At 32.1% G+C, this 20,228-nt stretch overlaps 2 protein-coding genes across 2 annotated transcripts; both read left to right on the top strand.

The window, feature by feature from the left end:
* The first annotated feature begins 1,651 nt into the window (after nucleotides 1-1,651).
* On the top strand, nucleotides 1,652-13,137 carry LOC119613910 (peptide transporter family 1). Its single transcript, XM_037969983.1, has 7 exons — nucleotides 1,652-1,924; nucleotides 9,702-9,871; nucleotides 9,929-10,007; nucleotides 10,077-10,580; nucleotides 10,639-10,721; nucleotides 10,786-11,202; nucleotides 11,922-13,137. Exons 1-7 carry the CDS (start codon nucleotides 1,909-1,911, stop codon nucleotides 12,921-12,923), a joined length of 2,271 nt encoding a protein of 756 aa, XP_037825911.1. The 5' UTR covers nucleotides 1,652-1,908; the 3' UTR covers nucleotides 12,924-13,137.
* A 3,746-nt stretch (nucleotides 13,138-16,883) lies between these two features.
* Nucleotides 16,884-18,135, top strand: LOC119613912 (peptide transporter family 1-like). Its single transcript, XM_037969985.1, has 3 exons — nucleotides 16,884-16,910; nucleotides 17,013-17,217; nucleotides 17,282-18,135. Exons 1-3 carry the CDS (start codon nucleotides 16,884-16,886, stop codon nucleotides 18,133-18,135), a joined length of 1,086 nt encoding a protein of 361 aa, XP_037825913.1.
* Nucleotides 18,136-20,228: the final 2,093 nt, after the last annotated feature.

Genomic DNA, 20,228 nt, shown 5'->3' with positions numbered 1-20,228 from the left:
ACATCCTTTAGTATTATATTATTTGTATGTATTTCACTAAGATAACCATTTATCAAGCCCAATATATTATCAAAGTTAATTTTAAGTATAGAAAAGCAAATTTCGTAACTAATATAAAACAATTAAGAAAGTATAGTCGGGCGTGCCGACCATATGATACTCTACACCAGTTATGAATATTAAATTATTTTTCATAATAAAGTATTTATCTTAAATACAACTTTGTTTCCGATACATTTAAGCAATTTATGGACGAAAAACTAATTTTCTGAAAAATGGTTTATATGGCGGCTTGAGCCAAATATGGACCGACCTCGATAAAATTTTGTGAATAGATTTAGATTTTTATATAATATATATTTGTGCTGGATTTCATAGCGATATTAGTGTTTATATGTGAATTTTGGACATTCAAGTCATTTCCTGAAGGGGACTTTGTATGGGAGCTAGGGTCAAATGAGGCCCGATCTTTATGAAATTTGGCAAGTTCATAAAGGCTTGTATAAAACTTATTTGTGCTGCTTTCCATCGGGTATATTTAAAATGATTATGAGCTCAAAGGCCCTATTCGGGGTGTTCTGTTGTATGGGGACTAGGTGTAATAATGGATCGATTTTAATCATTTTCAATAGACTTCGTGCATGGGCCGAAAAGTGCGTGAACCAAATTTCATCGAATTATATTGAAAATTGCGATCTGTACCTTGCGAACAAGGTTTACATGGACAGCCAGCCAGACGGACGGACATAGCTTAATCGACTCAGAAAATGTTTCTAAGCCGATTGGTATACTTTAAGGTGGGTATAGAACGAATATTTTTATGTGTTACAAACATCAGCATAAACCCAATATACACTCCCCAATAAAGTGGTGTAGGGTATAAACACGTATTAGTCATATATTCCAGCCCCTAATAAAACTATGTCAAGTTCTTTTTCTATCAAAACAATTCTTTTGTTACAAATTAATAACAATTTAATAATGTAATTTACAAGTACTCATTTAATTTTTTACTAGTTTTAATTCCCTTTAACAAAATCTAGTTTTTATCAATATTTTTTTTGGGGGAAAGAAACGTGTAACTCATCACATTGTTTAGACGCGAAAAAGTGAAACAAGTTATCGTGTAAAATACTTAAAGATTTATACAAAATTACATACATTTGTATAGGTTTTGATAATTTTTAAACAAAATATCAATTTTTATCAATTTGTTTTATTTCATACAAATTTTTTGTTGCCAAACTTTGATTAAAACAAGTACTAAATAATGTATTTTCATTATTTTTGGCGTTTACGTTTTTTAATAACATTTTTTGTGCTTTTTTTTTGTCCATCATAAATTCTTAAAAGTCTGATAACCCATTCTGTTCGTTATCGCATCCCGAGTACTTCAAATGCATGATTCTCAGATATAGTTGTGAATTGTTATTATTGCTTTTAAGGTACTTGTGATATATATATGTATGTAGTAGTAGTAGTGGATACACTAAATACATTCATAATAATAATTTCAAATATTAAGTATTAAATATAATTTTTTATGATCCAACTAACAATAGATTAGTAGAGTTGTGTGTAAGTGTAAGATTTGGTTTGCTGCCTGGCATAATGCCGGTTATGATCAGGAAAATATGGTTTATTTGTTCTGACAATAAGTCAGTCTGCTGAACGCCGTTAACTGTTGTAGACGCGTTCACTTTTTAAACGTAGTGAATATTATATAGAATTTCTATTTCAAACCAAAGTAAATGAAAACGTTTTAAAAAGTATTGAAAAAACGAAAAGAACTTATAGATCCTTTATACCCTTCTGTATTATAGAGGATTAAAGGATTTTTTTATAACAAAAAAAGTTAAAGAAATATTTAAATAAACTTTTGAAGTGTGTAAATAATCAACGTTTAAAATGGCAGAAGAAAACGGTATTAATTTTTAAAATATTTAATTTTAAATTTATGTTTTATTAACAAGTGTTTGTAAATAATTGTTGGAGAAAAATTTTCTATTTGCACAAAAAAAAAACAATTTTGTTTTAATTAACTTTATAAGATTTTATCTAAATGTGTAGGGAAAATATAATTATTAAATTAAATTGTTTTTATGTGAAGATATAAATATCAACAAATAATTTATGAGAATTTTTGTTTTCGAAAGATTGCGAGAAATTTTTAACAGTTTGTGAAAAATTGGCTATAGGAAGTAACTTAAAGCAGTCAAATCCAGTATAGTTTATGTGACCAAAGATTAAATTAGTATTATCTCGGTGATTATGACTATATGTCCGTTGTAGTGAAACAGATCAGAGTATCTTATGAGGATCGGTCTGGAATCACCAGACTGTTAGACTAGCTTATCAAAAACTATCGCATCAAGAAACTGTAAAGATCTTTATTTGAAAATAAGAAAGTGATCGAAAGGATATAGTGCAAAGTTCTTTCTTTAAGCTCTTTCTTTACTCGATTTTATAAAACAATCTGAAATAAAAAAATTATAGATCCAAGACGACTTAGATCGAATATTTTGTAAAGATTTTTAGTATTATAATAAGTTCGATTGTTAAATCATGTTGATCAACTGTTACTGATTGATGGTCTAAGGAACTTAAGAAAGTGATCGAAAGGTTATAGTGAAAAGCTCTTTCTTTACTCGCTTTTATAAAACAATTTGAAATTAAACAAGTAAGAAAGTATAGTCGGGCGTGGCCGACCATATGATACCCTACACCAGTTATGAATATTAAATGTGATTTATTTTTCATAATAAAGCATTTATCTTCAATATTCCCTTGTTCCGATACATTTAAGCAATTTATGGATGAAAATCTAATTTTCTGAAAGAGGCTTTATATGGGGGCTAGGGGCAAATATGGACCAAGCCCGATAAAATTTTGTGAATATATTTATATTTACATAATATTTTATTGTGCTAAATTTCATCGCGATATTTGTGTTTATAAGTTAATTTGGGACATTCAAGTAATTTTCTGAAGGGGACTTTGTATGGGAGCTAGGGTCAAATGGGGCCCGATCTTTATGAAATTTGGCAGGGTCATCCAGACTTCTATGTGAAATAATGGACCGATTTCAACCATTTTCAATAGGCTTCGTCCTTGGGTCAAATAAAACGTGCGTGCCAAATTTCATCCAATTATCTTGAAAATTGCGACCTGTACCTTGCGCACAAGGTTTACATGGACAGCCAGCCAGCCAGCCTGCCAGACGGACGGACGGACGGACATAGCTTAATCGACTCAGAAAACGATTCTAAGCCGATTGGTATACTTTAAGGTGGGTCTAGGACGAATATTTTTGTATGTTACAAACATCAGCACAAATCCAATATACCCTCCCCACTAAAGTGGTGTAGGGTATAAATATAGATCTAAGGCGACTTAGATCGAACATTTTGGAAAGAATTTTAGTATTATAATAAGTTCGATTGTTAAATCATGTTGATGAACTGTAACTGATTTGTGGTCTGAGGAACCTTAGAGGTTCGTATTAACATTCCAGGATCGATTTTACAAAATAACTTTTAGCTAAACCTAATTGATTGGAAAGTACCTTAGGTTAGGTTAAGTTGGAAGCGACAATACACCTTGACCGCTAAGGTACTATTATACTCTCCTTTTTATGGTATATGTTGGTGGAAAAATCTTATATAAAAGGAATTATCAATCTATTAAAGTAATTATCATCCGATGTACCAATGTTCACTTTCCTGAATAAAGTTCTTTAGAATTTTCAATCATTGTTCATGGGCGATATAATATCGGGAATAGCATCCCTGCTAAGATAGAAATCACCTTGGTAACCTCTAATATTTCTTAAAGAGACTCTCAAAATCTTGTAGAGTTACACAAGTTGTTGCACAGTTCTGTGTATTGTCGAAACTTTTGTTAAACTTCCATCACCTTTTATTCCCAACATTACCAGAAGACCGATATTTGTAGAGCTACGGATTAATTTCTTTCTGTTCCTGCATACACTGAATTATACCTAAATTTGGCAAAACTTACTTTATATCGTCCATAACATTTTAGTTAATTTGGTCCTATACATCGCTTTTAAGGGGGTCCATGAAGCAAGATTTTTTTTACAAGAAAATTTGCGCAAACATGTTGAACTTTCACTTTTGCAGAGAGTAATTGCAGAGAGTAAGAGTAATTGCTGATGTTGTTGTAATTAGGGCTCGATTAACTGTTAATAGTTTTCCAACTGAATCTAATGGAATAGTTTTCTAGCTGAACTAATGAGGAGACATTTAAAGGAGATCTCTTGGAGGCAAGTTAAATCTTCCTTAGAAAATTTGCACAAACATGTTGAACTTTCACTTTTGCAGCAGCAAGAGTAATTTTTGATGTTGTTGTAACTAGGGCCCGATAAACCATTAATAGTTTGCTAACTTAACTGATGAGCAGACATTTAAAGAAGATCTCTTGGAGACAAGTTCCATCCTCTATATACAGACTCCGGACTGCCACATTGGAGTCTTGCATCGGGAATTTTGATCGCCTAGCAAACATATATAAACTGTGTTGCTATTTATATTATATATTGGTTATTGAAAATGGGAGCACCAAGTTCGATAAGACCAGTTGGTGCGTTTGCCATTGGGGCAGGGTAAATCGCTACCAATGCCATCAATTTGTATAAAGCGATCATATTCTGACCTGTCAAGCATTCAGTAAAAGATTTATGATATTACAAATTTCGTTTTTAATTGATCTAAAATCATTTCATATAGTTTAACGAAATTTCTTTAAAATACCCTCTGGACTACATTTACACCGCTTTAGTAATATGTTATGGCCTATGTGGTATATAGTTTCCGGTTTCAAAACTGATTCTAAAGAATTTAATCTATAACAAAAAATGATTTATAACAACTCAAAGCATTCTGCAACTTTCTTAGATAATATTGACTGACGAAGGTACGTGACACTATTTATGGTGGAAATATCCCGAAAAATCCGCCTCTAAATATCTACCTTTAATGCATATGTATAAAAACAAAGACCTTGAATTAAAAAATCATAAATTTTTGTTCAAACGATTAAAAGAAAATCGATAATTCTAACACAAACAATCCTTAACAGCAATCCATACTAGAGTGATAAGTTTAAACGAAAAGAAATTGCAAAATTTAATCTCAAAAAGTAATAAATTCCACTTAAAATACGCGTCAATACAAAAAGATTACAGACTCATTCATGTCGGAAAAAAAAACTAATCGGTATTTAGTTTTATCACCGCGTTGATAAGCTATACACAATCATTAGTTTTTTTTCTTCTTTCTGGTTTTTGTTATAGTTGAAAGGTGTTAAAGGTTTTTATCGCACGCTTGTCGTTTCGTTCGCTCGTCAAGATAAAGCCACAATCTGCGTAATCACTGCCGCCTGAACAGTGGTACACAGTACAACCAACAATATTCACAGAAAATTTTAATAATGTCGAGATAAAAACGAAACGAAATATATTTAAAAATGTATTTAGTTCAGTTACTGTTTTGTCAAAGTGTCATTTTTAAAATGTTTAAACAAATGCAATATCATACTCATATGAAAGAGTAAACAATTACAAATTCCCACGTTAAAATCAACAAAATATTTGTTTTATAAAAAGATAAAAAACTGTTAGATAAATTTATTTATTTACATTTAATCATTTACTGACTTCAATGACTTTGCAAAAACGTTAGATTCTTCCTTACAAGTGACAAGACAAGTGTTTACTTAGTTGAGGCAAATAAATATACTGTATATGAAATGATTTGGTTTACACAACTAAATTGCTGTTAAAGTAATTTAATCCCATATATTTTTATGCAAAATATTAATTGCTACAAGCAAAAACTTTAGTTAATACAATTCCATTGTTGGATTAGCTTAGTTGTTACAACCAAATTACTTTTTTTCTCTAGTCATTCTTCAGACATTCTGTCAATATTCCAACCATTTTATGTAAAACTTTCTTGTGTTGTAGTATTTACGACATGCTGTTGCTAATTTATCAATGGTTGTTATCGTCAAATCAATTAATTAAAACGCGTGTCAATATTAATCAATTAATTGATATAATACATGTATATTTTACAATTATATAATGTCAATAAGTTAATAAGTTAGAACAACTATATAATCTTGTAGACACAAACAGTAGAATTTAGTTTTAGCTGGTCGAAATTTAAATATTCAATGGTTCTCAATAGGGAATTTTGAAAACAAATTTAAGGCAAATGATTCATGTCTCTTTAGTTAGGACTACCAGTCCAGTTGTTAGCCTACATTATAGTCTAGTCTGTAGTCTTAACTGCAGTTCAATATCCCCCAATCTCGTAGAACCAAACAGTAGAATTTAGTTTTAGCTGGTCGAAATTTAAATGTTAAAACATTCAATGGTTCTCAATAGGAAATTTTGAAAACAAATCTAAGGCAAATCATTAATGTCTCTTTAGTTAGGACAGTTGTTAGCCTACACTATAGTCTAGTCTGTAGTCTTCATTGCAGTTCAATATCTCCCAATCTCGTCTAGAATATAGTTTAGCAGACAGTAGCATTTAGTCCAGATATTGGTCTAGTCTATAGTCTAGTCTATAGTCGAGTCTATAGTCCAGTCTATAGTCTAGTCTATAGTCTAGTCTATAGTCTAGTCTATAGTCTAGTCTATAGTCGAGTCTATAGTCCAGTCTATAGTCTAGTCTAGTAGTCTAGTCTATAGTCTAGTCTAGTCTAGTCTATAGTCTAGTCTATAGTCTAGTCTATAGTCTAGTCTATAGTCTAGTCTATAGTCTAGTCTATAGTCTAGTCTATAGTCTAGTCTATAGTCTAGTCTATAGTCTAGTCTATAGTCTAGTCTATTCTAGTCTATAGTCTAGTCTATAGTCTAGTCTATAGTCTAGTCTATAGTCTAGTCTATAGTCTAGTCTATAGTCTAGTCTATAGTCTAGTCTATAGTCTAGTCTATAGTCTAGTCTATAGTCTAGTCTATAGTCTAGTCTATAGTCTAGTCTATAGTCTAGTCTATTAGTCTAGTCTAGTCTATAGTCTAGTCTATAGTCTAGTCTATAGTCTAGTCCTATAGTCTAGTCTATAGTCTAGTCTATAGTCTAGTCTATAGTCTAGTCTATAGTCTAGTCTATAGTCTAGTCTATAGTCTAGTCTATAGTCTAGTCTATAGTCTAGTCTATAGTCTAGTCTATAGTCTAGTCTATAGTCTAGTCTATAGTCTAGTCTATAGTCTAGTCTATAGTCTAGTCTATAGTCTAGTCTATAGTCTAGTCTATAGTCTAGTCTATAGTCTAGTCTATAGTCTAGTCTATAGTCTAGTCTATAGTCTAGTCTATAGTCTAGTCTAGTCTATAGTCTAGTCTATAGTCTAGTCTATAGTCTAGTCTATAGTCTAGTCTATAGTCTAGTCTATAGTCTAGTCTATAGTCTAGTCTATAGTCTAGTCTATAGTCTAGTCTATAGTCTAGTCTATAGTCTAGTCTATAGTCTAGTCTATAGTCTAGTCTATAGTCTAGTCTATAGTCTAGTCTATAGTCTAGTCTATAGTCTAGTCTATAGTCTAGTCTATAGTCTAGTCTATAGTCTAGTCTATAGTCTAGTCTATAGTCTAGTCTATAGTCTAGTCTATAGTCTAGACTAGTCTATAGTCTAGTCTATAGTCAAGTCTATAGTCTAGTCTATAGTCTAGTCTATAGTCTAGTCTAGTCTAGTCTATAGTCAAGTCTATAGTCTAGTCTATAGTCTAGTCTATAGTCTAGTCTATAGTCTAGTCTATAGTCTAGTCTATAGTCTAGTCTATAGTCTATAGTCTAGTCTATAGTCTAGTCTATAGTCTCGTCTATAGTCTAGTCTATAGTCTAGTCTATAGTCTCGTCTATAGTCTAGTCTATAGTCTAGTCTATAGTCTAGTCTATAGTCTAGTCTATAGTCTAGTCTATAGTCTAGTCTAGTCTATAGTCTAGTCTAGTCTATAATCTAGTCTATAGTCTAGTCTATAGTCTAGTCTATAGTCTAGTCTATAGTCTAGTCTATAGTCTAGTCTATAGTCTAGTCTATAGTCTAGTCTATAGTCTAGTCTATAGTCTAGTCTATAGTCTAGTCTATAGTCTAGTCTATAGTCTAGTCTATAGTCTAGTCTATAGTCTAGTCTATAGTCTAGTCTATAGTCTAGTCTATAGTCTAGTCTATAGTCTAGTCTATAGTCTAGTCTATAGTCTAGTCTAGTCTAGTCTATAGTCTAGTCTATAGTCTAGTCTATAGTCTAGTCTATAGTCTAGTCTATAGTCTAGTCTATAGTCTAGTCTATAGTCTAGTCTATAGTCTAGTCTATAGTCTAGTCTATAGTCTAGTCTATAGTCTAGTCTATAGTCTAGTCTATAGTCTAGTCTATAGTCTCTATAGTCTAGTCTATAGTCTAGTCTATAGTCTAGTCTATAGTCTAGTCTATAGTTTAGTCTTTAGTCTAGTCTAGTCTAGTCTATAGTCTAGTCTATAGTCTAGTCTATAGTCTAGTCTATAGTCTAGTCTATAGTCTAGTCTATAGTCTAGTCTATAGTCTAGTCTATAGTCTAGTCTATAGTCTAGTCTATAGTCTAGTCTATAGTCTAGTCTATAGTCTAGTCTATAGTCTAGTCTATAGTCTAGTCTATAGTCTAGTCTATAGTCTAGTCTATCGTCTAGTCTATAGTTTAGTCTTGTACAGGTAGGATAGTTTGACAAAGCGACAATCTGGTAGCTAGTTCCAGTAAACGTATATCAAAACTCTTACAATATAAAAACTAGGTATAAATTTTGTATAATTTTTTACTAAAACCCCAAACATCTTTCACAATTCGCTATTCTACTGTATGCAATCTGAAAAAAAACGCTATATCAGACACTTAATCAAATATTATCAGCAACAAAAACAATAATAATAAAAAATATTGCTAAAGTTGTTGACATATTTATTGTTCCGATGTCCTGTTTTAAAAATAAAGATGATAAAATGACAAAGCAATCTAAATGGTTTATCGGTGATAAATAAAAAAGGCAGAACTTATTTCGATAGTCATTTGACACATGTTTTCACTAATTCATTTGTCAAATAGAGTCATTAAATTTAACTATAACTAAAATTTATTACGCAGTGCACTCCCAATTTCAACTGATAATCTTTGGTATTGCGCGAAAACGAATGATTATCGTAAACTTATCCTATTTTATTCATTATTTATTACTTTTCGTTTTTTTGTTTACATGTTATAGCTATTTAAAACGCAAAAAAAAGATATATTAATATTGAATTTTATTAATAAAAGATTAGATCTTTTTATAGAATAAATAAAAGAAATTGCTCTTCATAATAGATTATTTTATCAATGGTTTATATTTTCAGCTTTTGCGTTTTTATTCGCTGTAAATTAATAAAAATATTTTTACTAGATAAAACTATAGACGTTAATTTCTTAGAATAGAATTAATTGCAATTAAATAATACTTTAAAATAAGTATTGCCAACATTATGAAAATATCATCGCTATCGTTGAAAATTTCAAGAAAATTTGCCTGTCTCTCTTTTTTTACTGATTTTCTTTACGTTTATCATAAAACGTTAATGAATATTTGTCTTAATTTTCGAGAAAGTTCACCTCTTTTTGCGGGAAAATCTCGGAATAAATAATACTAAATCTTACTCTCTTTCATTATAGGACATAAGTCTGAAAATGGCACAACTCCGGAGACTACAGCAACTGAGACAGTTGCTGAAAGTACTCCTCCAGTTATTCTCAGTGCTAAAGTAGATGATGATATGGCTACCGACAAATCCCTAAAAACAGTTGAACCCCAAAATGTTGCCGAAGCTGAAGGACAAGTTAAGGTAAAGAGATAATAACAAACAAACTCGTAATCGATTATTAATATAATTCATTCACAGAAATTACCTTATCCCAAATCAGTTTTCTTTATTATCAGTAATGAATTTTGCGAGCGTTTCAACTACTATGGCATGAGAAGTAAGTCTTTCTTAAGCTCAACATAAAATCCTCTTTTCTAAATTTAACTCCAATTACTCTGACTTACAGCTATCCTGGTTTTATATCTAAGTCGTCAATTAAATTACAGTGATGATACCGCCACCGTTATTTTCCATATCTTTACTATGTTTGTGTATTTCTTGTGTATTTTCGGCGCCATTATTTCGGACAGTTGGTTGGGTAAATTTAAAACGATTCTGTATCTTTCTTTGGTCTATGTTTGCGGTTCCGTTTTGATTACTTTGGGTGCTATACCGCCTTTGAATTTGCCGGCAACTACGTTTACCATGATTGGCCTGTCGCTGATAGCGCTGGGTTCTGGTGGTATAAAACCTTGTGTCTCGGCTTTTGGTGGTGATCAATTTAAGTTGCCCGAACAGATCAAACAAATGACTACATTCTTTTCGTTGTTCTATTTCTCCATCAATGCTGGTTCATTGATTTCGACAACGGTTACACCCATTTTGCGTGAGGATGTTCATTGTTTCGGACAAAAGGAATGTTATTCATTGGCCTTTGGTGTTCCAGCTGTATTGATGGCAGTGTCTATTGGTAAGTTAATTAATTAGTAGACGATTATAGGATTTTTTTAATATAAATAATATTTCAGTTGTTTTCGTGTTGGGTAAACCTTTGTACAAGAGCAAACCTCCAGCAGGCAATATGGTGGTGTTGGTCAGCAAAACTATTGGTGTAAGTATTGATAAAAGATTTTTGTGGACCAAGAGCTTTTAATTTATTTTGCTTTCATTTTCAGAACGCTATTTCCACTAGATGGCATGAAAAGAAAACTAATCCCCGTGAACATTGGTTGGACTATGCCGATAAGAAATACGACAGACAATTGATTGAAGATGTTAAGGTTTTGATGCGTGTCTTGGTTTTGTACTTGCCTTTGCCTATTTTCTGGGCTTTGTTCGATCAACAAGGTTCTCGTTGGACTTTCCAAGCTACTCGTATGGATGGTGATATGGGCTCTTGGGATATTAAACCCGATCAATTACAAGTGTTGAATCCTCTATTGATTTTGGTGTTTATTCCTTTGTATGATGTTGCTTTCTATCCGGCTTTGAGTTTGATTGGTATTCGTCGTCCTTTGCAAAAATTGACTTTGGGTGGTATTTTGGCTGGTGTTGCCTTTATCATCTCTGGTGTTGTTGAATTGAATTTGGAGGTAAGTGTAGTTTAGGAATATTCCTACTGTTTAAGTAATTTAAGTTTAGAAAAGTTTCCAAACTGCAGTCATTTTATAATTTTGCGTTTAAACATTTGAAATTAAGAGTGGTGATGGATTCGTCTTAAACCGGCATATTAATTTTTACCCGATATAACACATATACACACACATATGATCCTTACACCCACATTTATCATCTCGGAATCCAGACTACTCTTTTGAGAGTTTTATACTAGACTAGTCTGTGGACTAAACAATGATCTAGTCTTTGGACTCATATATGTATATTCCAGTATGTAAATTGATATATGGAGTAGTTTGTGGTCTAGCCCATGGAGTCATCAATAGAATAAAATATTGACTAGCCTGTGATCTAGACTACGCTATAGACTAGTCTGTGAACTTGTCCATTGATTAGTACGTCGACTATTGAATGGTCTATGGACTTGTATGTGGACTACTCTATTTACAAATCTGCGGACTAGTTTGTGTAACAGTCTGTCACTGGTATGTCTACGATCGTTAGACTTTAAAATAATACTGATTTTTCCATCTCTCCATCTTTCTCCCATATCTCATTTCATTTAATCTGTAATATTTATTAACATTCTCCATTTTATAACTGAAAATTACTCTCTAAATTCTTTCTTTCGCTAACAAAATTTACTCTAACCTCTATTTCGACCTCTCTCTCTCTTTCTTCTTAAACTATTTAGAAAACCTATCCCACCTTACCCACACCCTATACAGCTCAACTACGTATTTTTAATGGTGAAAATTGTGCCTATACGTTCAATTCAAACTTGCCCGGTTTGAATACGATCAATCTTAATGCCTATGCTTATTATGAAAACAAAAATATTCCCGTTACCACTGGACGTTTTAATATTGAATATAGGTTGACCAGCAATGATCCTAGTTGCTTTAGCTTTCCTGCCGGTTCCTATCAAATCGTCGACAATGAAGCTCATTCATTGTTTTTGAGTTCGAAAAATACCACTCATCCTTTGAGTTGGTTTGAGGATTACGTTAACAAACCCTCCAGAGGCAGTCCTTTGGGTAGAACTTTAAGTAATGTGCAACCCGGTCGTAATATTGTCTGGAAGATGGCCAAAAAAGATGCTATCGATCATCAGGAACCTGCCTATTTACACAATTTGACAGAATTCTCTGCTGGTGATTATAAGATCTTTGTGGATAATGTTCAGGTTACTCAGACTACTTTGAAGACTGGTGGTGTTTATACCATACTCATCAACGAAATTAATGCTCAATCTTATGATTTTAAAGTTATTGAAATTACCGAACCCAACTCCATGAATATTCTTTGGCTGATACCTCAATATGTGGTCATGACTTTGGGTGAAGTTATGTTTTCGGTTACCGGTTTAGAATTCTCCTATTCACAAGCTCCACTTGCCATGAAATCCGTATTACAAGCCTGCTGGTTATTAACCGTGGCCATTGGTAATGTTATTGTGGTTATTATTGCTGAGTTGGCCCTATTCGATTCTCAGGCCAGTGAGTTCTTCCTCTTTGCTGGTCTCATGTTTGCCGATATGTTGCTGTTTATGTACATGGCTTATCGTTATAAGCCCAACAATCCTATGGCCACCTCAGAGGATACACCCTTGACTAAGGATAGTGAAGTAGATCCTAAACATGAACTTAAACAATTGGAGGGTATAGATAATAAGGCTGCTACAATTGATGAATAAGGAGGCATACTAATGACAAAATTTCATTTTATGAATAATTTAGTACTTAAGTACAATTTTAAAGATTCTAATTTTCAAGAGTCTTAAAATTGAGCGGTATTAGTAAAATTTCTGTTAAGTTTTTTTATATGTATATGTAATTTAAATTTATTGTTTAATGTCCTTGATGGATGGTAAATTTCAAAAAAAAAAAAAAGATAATTAAAACAAAAATAGTATTAAAAAAATTTAAGTTGAGTTTTATTAAGGAAGTTTGTGATCATTTTTAAATTAAAAATTAGAAAACATAGTACGTATATTTGATCGGGAGTAGTTCCTTAAGTAGTAGTAAAAATTGTCTTTATTGCAATTTTTCAACATTGCATTTATTTTTCATTAAAATATATAGCAGTTACTGTTTTTTAGACCAATAAATAAGTCAATATAAATAAGACAAAATAATGAAAACCATGTGATCGTTTTAATATTTTGCTTCAGATCGATAATGAATTAAAAAAAATAATAAAATTCGGTGATCACTCATATTTTTCAAAATATCTTCCTTATGTAGAAAACATTAAATCGGTTGTAAATCCTTAATTAACGCTTAATTAACTAGTCTGTGGTTTGATCTATTGACTAATCCTTAGACTAGACTATGGACTAATCTATAAATGTTTGTATAGACTATGAAAAAGGCTAGAACTAGTCTATGTGTGTACTATATATATAGTATATTGACTCTATATTGTACAGTCTATTGAATAATATATAATCTGTACTAATTTATGGACTAGTATATGAACTAGGCTATGGAGAAGTCCATTTTCCAGTCTATTGACTAATCCATGGACTAGTCCATAGATATATCTATTGACTAGTCTATGAACTGGTCTTTTGACTAGTCTATGTCTGATATATTGACCAGTTATATGGATTAATCTATTAACTAGTCTTTAGACAGTGAACTAGGTTATTAACCTATGATCCTAGGATTTGTATATTGATTAGTCTCTTGACTGGATTATTAATTAGTATGGACTTGTCTATTGTCTAGTCTATGGTGTGATCTGTTGACTAAGTCTATGAACTAATTTTTATACTGGACAATATAATAATCTACGAACTAGTCTTTGTGCTAACTAGTCTATGAATCAGGCTAGTCTCTAGACAATTATGTGTACAAGTATATGGGCAAGTCTATTGACTAGTCTATGGACTAGTAGTGAATTTTATATTGGAGTCTATTGAATGGTCTACGGTCTTGTCTACTGAGACTAGTCAGTGTATTGAACTATGTACTAATATATGAACTAAATAGTCTATGAAGTAAACTATGGAACACTATATGAAACGGTATATGGAATAGCTCTACGACTAGTTTATGACCAGTCTGTGGACTAGTCTATTGGCTAGTCTATGGAATACTAGGTATATGGACTTATATATTTAGGGCGGGTTTCTTACTCCTTAGTTAAACTAGGCTTAACTTGCTGTTAGATTAAACTCGGAACAAATTTAGGCGGACTTTAACCGATGATTGTGTTTTTCAGTTTTAGATTTAAGCTCAGTTAACTTTGTTAGTATTGCCAAGTTTTTACTCAAAAACATAAACAATGAACAGCTGTTTTTTGCAAACAATACTTTTGTAAAATAGAAAATTTTGGAAAAATGTTAAATAAACATTTAAAACAATAATAAATAAAACAAAACAGATCAGAAAATTGCAATTTACTTAAAATATTAAGTTTTTGTTCTTCCGAAATCATTGTTTTATTGTTTTTGTTAATTGTGTTTTCTCACTTATAACTTGAGTTTAATTGGCCAATTACACTCAGTTAAACTAAGATAATATGTAACTTTACTGATAACTGAAAACACGAAACATATAATAAACCAGGTTTAACCAAAGAATGAAGATTATCTTTATCAGAAAAACTCGCCCTTAGTGTAATAATTTAACTTTTCACTTGTATATGGCTGAAGATTTGAAAAAAAAAAATCTTAACAAAAATACAAATATCACAATATTTGGCACATTTATATGACTCTCCCAACAACAGGGTGTAGAGTATAAAATAAATAATGACATTTTTTGTCCACTGACTTAGTAACGCTCAGCTTAATTGGTTTACTATGGATGCATGTATACACAACGTTAAATCAACTCGAAAAACAATTATGAGCCAATTGGCAACAATTCTCCCCACACCCCACTGAAGCATAACATGTTTGCTCAATGATTATGCCAATAATCGACTAGCAGCCGGACTGTTGGCAAATAGATTTTCGGCATTAAGCAAACATTAATTTTAGTTGTAAACATTGAGCCACACTCTTAACATTTTACTTAGGATATAATTAAAATATAAACAATAACATATTACTTACAGAATTAGTATCTGCTTTATCCAATCAATCAGTTGTTTTGTTTTATTTTTACAAAAAAAAAAAAACTTAACACTTTTTCCAGGAGAAACTGAGGAGAAGCGCACTATAAATTTGTTAACACTTTTTATTGCAACTTCTTTTTATGTATTATACTTTTAATTTGTTAAATAAATATTTACAATTAATTATTTTATGACTTTACTAACACATTTTCTTATTCACTATTTAATTTACACTTTAATTTATTTAATTTTAATCCAACTTGTCATCTTTGTAAATATTTACACACTGTTTGATGCTTGCAATTGAACTTTGGAATTTGTAGAAACAGTTATACATACTACTATTCTTCTTCTTCTTCCTCCTCTTTTTCTCAATGAAACCAAAACAATAACAAATGACGTCACAATGCGAAAAGTGATTGATGTTTAGGAAAAAGTATGTGAGAGATGCATAAATATGTACATATTTGTGTATATGTGTGTACGTTTGTACAAATTTAACTCTCTTTATTAAATGAGTACTACTGCAATTGTTGTTGCTTGTTGCTTTTTGTTATTCAAATAAATATTATGACGTCACATATAAATAGGAATAGGCAGGTTTGGAAATTTTTGGTTTTCAAATAGAACACTAGACTAGTTCATACCCTTTAGAATAGTCTATGGAATATTGGAAACTCTATGGACTAGTCTATGCATTAGTCTACGAACTAGTCAATATAATAATCTACAAACTGTTTACTAGAGTATGTCCTAGTCAATTTACTAATCTATGGACAAGTCTATAGACTAGGATTAGTCTATTGACTAGTTTAAGGACTAGTCCATAGAATAGTCAATGAACCAGACCATTGACTTATCTATGGACTAGTCTACAATAGATTAATAGGTCTAATGAACAATATTAACTAGTTTATAGACTAGTTTATGGATTAGTCTATTGACTAGTCCATGGAGAAGTGTACTGAAGTCCATGTTATATTGTATTGTAGTCCATGAACTAGTGTACTGTCTCACGTACTAATTAGTCTACTGAATGGTTAATGGTCTAGAGTATTGAGTAGTCTATGCACTTGTCTGTTGACTACTCTAGTCTAAGGACTTGACTATTGATTAGTCTATACACAAGTCTGTTGACCATTCTCTGGTTTAGTATATTGTCAAGTTAATCAAATAGTCAATCTTTGCACTGGCCTACTGTGAATTAGTCTATTGAACATTTTATGGAGTAGTCTGTAGGTTAGTCTATTGACTAGTCTATTGGATAATGTATAATCTATGGTCCAGTCTATTTACTAATCTATGCATTAGTCTACTGACTAGTCTATGAATTATTCTATTGACTAATTCATGAACTTGTCTGTGAAGTAATCTATTGAATAGTCAATGGAATAATCTATTGACTAGTATATGGTAAGTTAACTAGTCACTATACTATTCTATGGTTTAATATATTACATAATTAACGGATTAGTGCATTTACTAGTTTATAGTTAAGTCTATTAGCCAGTTTATGGACTTGTCCATTATGGACTAGTTCAGTAACTAGTCTATAAACTTATCAATGTCATAATCTACTGACTATATTATGGACTATTCCATTGGCCAGTCTAGAGTATGGATTAGTCTACTGACTAGTTTAAAACAGGCCCAAAAGCTTCCTATGAAAACATATTTATCGATTTACATTTGAAAGATAACATAAATTTTCTTTCAGAAAACCTATCCTGAACTTCCTCAACCCGGTTTTGTTCAGTTGAGAATATTTAACGGTGTACCTGGCTGTCAGTACACTATCCACACCAATAATCAGCAAATACCAGAAATTACTTTAAAAGGCATAGATTATTGGTCAAATAAATATATCCAAGTGGAACATGAAAAGCTGTCCGTAACTTACACTATCACAGCAGACAAAAAAGGTAATCTAAAAATACTAAAAACAAATAAACAAATTTTACTCTAAAAAACAAAATCCTTTTCCAGATTGTCCCAAATTCGAGGCAGGCACCTATATATTCAACGAAACCACTGCCTATAGTATATTTCTACAAAGTGCTTATCCTGATCAGAACATACAAATTTATAAGGAGCAATTGGAAAAATCCTCCAAAGCCACACCATTAGTGAGAAATTTAGCTAATTTAGATAAAAATCGCAAAATCATATGGCGTGTTAGTAAATCGGGAGATGTGGAATCAACACAACCGGCAAACTATAGAAAAATTATCGAGTTAAGAGCCACTACTTATGAAGTTCTAGTGGACAATGTTAAGGTACACGAAGAGAAATTAAGACATGGTGGAGTTTACTCCTTGATTATAGGCCGACAAGCAAATGAAGATATAGTTACCAAAATCATCGAAGTAACCGAACCCAATTCCATGAGTATTTTATGGTTAATACCACAATATGTGGTCATGACTTTAGGTGAGGTTATGTTTTCGGTAACGGGTTTGGAATTTTCCTATTCCCAGTCGCCGGTTACCATGAAATCTGTGCTACAGGCCTGTTGGCTACTAACAGTTGCCTTTGGTAATGTTTTTGTGGTGATTGTGGCAGAATTGAAATTTTTCAAATCTCAAGCTAATGAATTTTTCCTATTCGCTGGTCTTATGTTTGTCGATATGGTTCTGTTTATGTGGATGGCTTATCGTTATAAACCCAATAATCCCATACCGGGTTCATTGCCACCGAAAGAGTTAGAGCAGCCCTGCCGATCAGCCGATAATACAATAATAGTTAGAGGTAATCATCAGCAGCCTCAGGTAGCAGCTGCAGATCAAGTTCAAACAGTGCATTTACGTCAAGCGCGTTATACGAAAAGACAAGTCGATTGATTAATATTAATTGTGTATATTTTTTATGTAATAAATGTTTATATTTTTAGTTTTCCAAATAAAAAATGTGTTTTAATTTTAATTTATAACATTTTTCGTACTAAAGAGGTTTAAGTGAGTTAGTTGCATAGCTTTTTATTAGAAATTTGAATAATTCAGTAGGTAATGGATTTTCTACTAAGAATCACATAAGATTTGCTTAAAGTAATAATCAGGATCAGTATTCTTCTGTAAGGGTCAACTCTAAGAACACAAATAACGCGAGAGATAAAATTGTTTTAATTCAGATCTAATTCAGTTCTAGTTCGGTTCTCGGTCTGTTCAGTTCTAGTTCAGTCTAGGTCTAGTTCAGTTCAGTTCAGTTCTAGTCAGTTCTAGTTCAGTCTATTCAGTTCATTCACAGTTCTATTCAGTTTTTCGTTCTAGTTCATTCTAGTTCCGTTCTATTCAGTTCTAGTTCAGTTCTAGTTCAAGTTCGTTCTAGTTCATTTCTAGTTTTCTATTCAGTTCTAATCAGTTTCTGAGTTAGGTTCTAGTTCAGTTCTAGTAGTTCTCTAGTTCATTCTAGTCTTTTAGTTCAGTTCTAGTTCAGTTCTAGTTCAGTTCTAGTTCAGTTTAATTTCAGTTCTAATTCAGTTCTAGTTCAGTTCTAGTTCAGTTCTAGTTCAGTTCTAGTTCAGTTCTAGTTCAGTTCTAGTTCAGTTCTAGTTCAGTTCTAGTTCAGTTCTAGTTCAGTTCTAGTTCAGTTCTAGTTCAGTTCTAGTTCAGTTCTAGTTCAGTTCTAGTTCAGTTCTAGTTCAGTTCTAGTTCAGTTCTAGTTCAGTTCTAGTTCAGTTCTAGTTCAGTTCTAGTTCAGTTCTAGTTCAGTTCTAGTTCAGTTCTAGTTCAGTTCTAGTTCAGTTCTAGTTCAGTTCTAGTTCAGTTCTAGTTCAGTTCTAGTTCAGTTCTAGTTCAGTTCTAGTTCAGTTCTAGTTCAGTTCTAGTTCAGTTCTAGTTCAGTTCTAGTTCAGTTCTAGTTCAGTTCTAGTTCAGTTCTAGTTCAGTTCTAGTTCAGTTCTAGTTCATTCTAGTTCAGTTCTAGTTCAGTTCTAGTTCAGTTCTAGTTCAGTTCTAGTTCAGTTCTAGTTCAGTTCTAGTTCTAGTTCAGTTCTAGTTCAGTTCTAGTTCTAGTTCAGTTCTAGTTCAGTTCTAGTTCAGTTCTAGTTCAGTTCTAGTTCAGTTCTAGTTCAGTTCTAGTTCAGTTCTAGTTCAGTTCTAGTTCAGTTCTAGTTCAGTTCTAGTTCAGTTCTAGTTCAGTTCTAGTTCAGTTCTAGTTCAGTTCTAGTTCAGTTCTAGTTCAGTTCTAGTTCAGTTCTAGTTCAGTTCTAGTTCAGTTCTAGTTCAGTTCTAGTTCAGTTCTAGTTCAGTTCTAGTTCAGTTCTAGTTCAGTTCTAGTTCAGTTCTAGTTCAGTTCTAGTTCAGTTCTAGTTCAGTTCTAGTTCAGTTCTAGTTCAGTTCTAGTTCAGTTCTAGTTCAGTTCTAGTTCAGTTCTAGTTCAGTTCTAGTTCAGTTCTAGTTCAGTTCTAGTTCAGTTCTAGTTCAGTTCTAGTTCAGTTCTAGTTCAGTTCTAGTTCAGTTCTAGTTCAGTTCTAGTTCAGTTCTAGTTCAGTTCTAGTTCAGTTCTAGTTCAGTTCTAGTTCAGTTCTAGTTCAGTTCTAGTTCAGTTCTAGTTCAGTTCTAGTTCAGTTCTAGTTCAGTTCTAGTTCAGTTCTAGTTCAGTTCTAGTTCAGTTCTAGTTCAGTTCTAGTTCAGTTCTAGTTCAGTTCTAGTTCAGTTCTAGTTCAGTTCTAGTTCAGTTCTAGTTCAGTTCTAGTTCAGTTCTAGTTCAGTTCTAGTTCAGTTCTAGTTCAGTTCTAGTTCAGTTCTAGTTCAGTTCTAGTTCAGTTCTAGTTCAGTTCTAGTTCAGTTCTAGTTCAGTTCTAGTTCAGTTCTAGTTCAGTTCTAGTTCAGTTCTAGTTCAGTTCTAGTTCAGTTCTAGTTCAGTTCTAGTTCAGTTCTAGTTCAGTTCTAGTTCAGTTCTAGTTCAGTTCTAGTTCAGTTCTAGTTCAGTTCTA

The sequence above is a fragment of the Lucilia sericata genome, unplaced genomic scaffold (assembly GCF_015586225.1).
Source record: "Lucilia sericata isolate MDLA Ls3-8-SP2 unplaced genomic scaffold, ASM1558622v1 Contig002423F_arrow, whole genome shotgun sequence".
Lineage (NCBI taxonomy): Eukaryota > Metazoa > Arthropoda > Insecta > Diptera > Calliphoridae > Lucilia > Lucilia sericata.
Note: the sequence above shows the minus strand (reverse complement) of the source record. Positions and strands in the feature narration are given on the sequence as shown.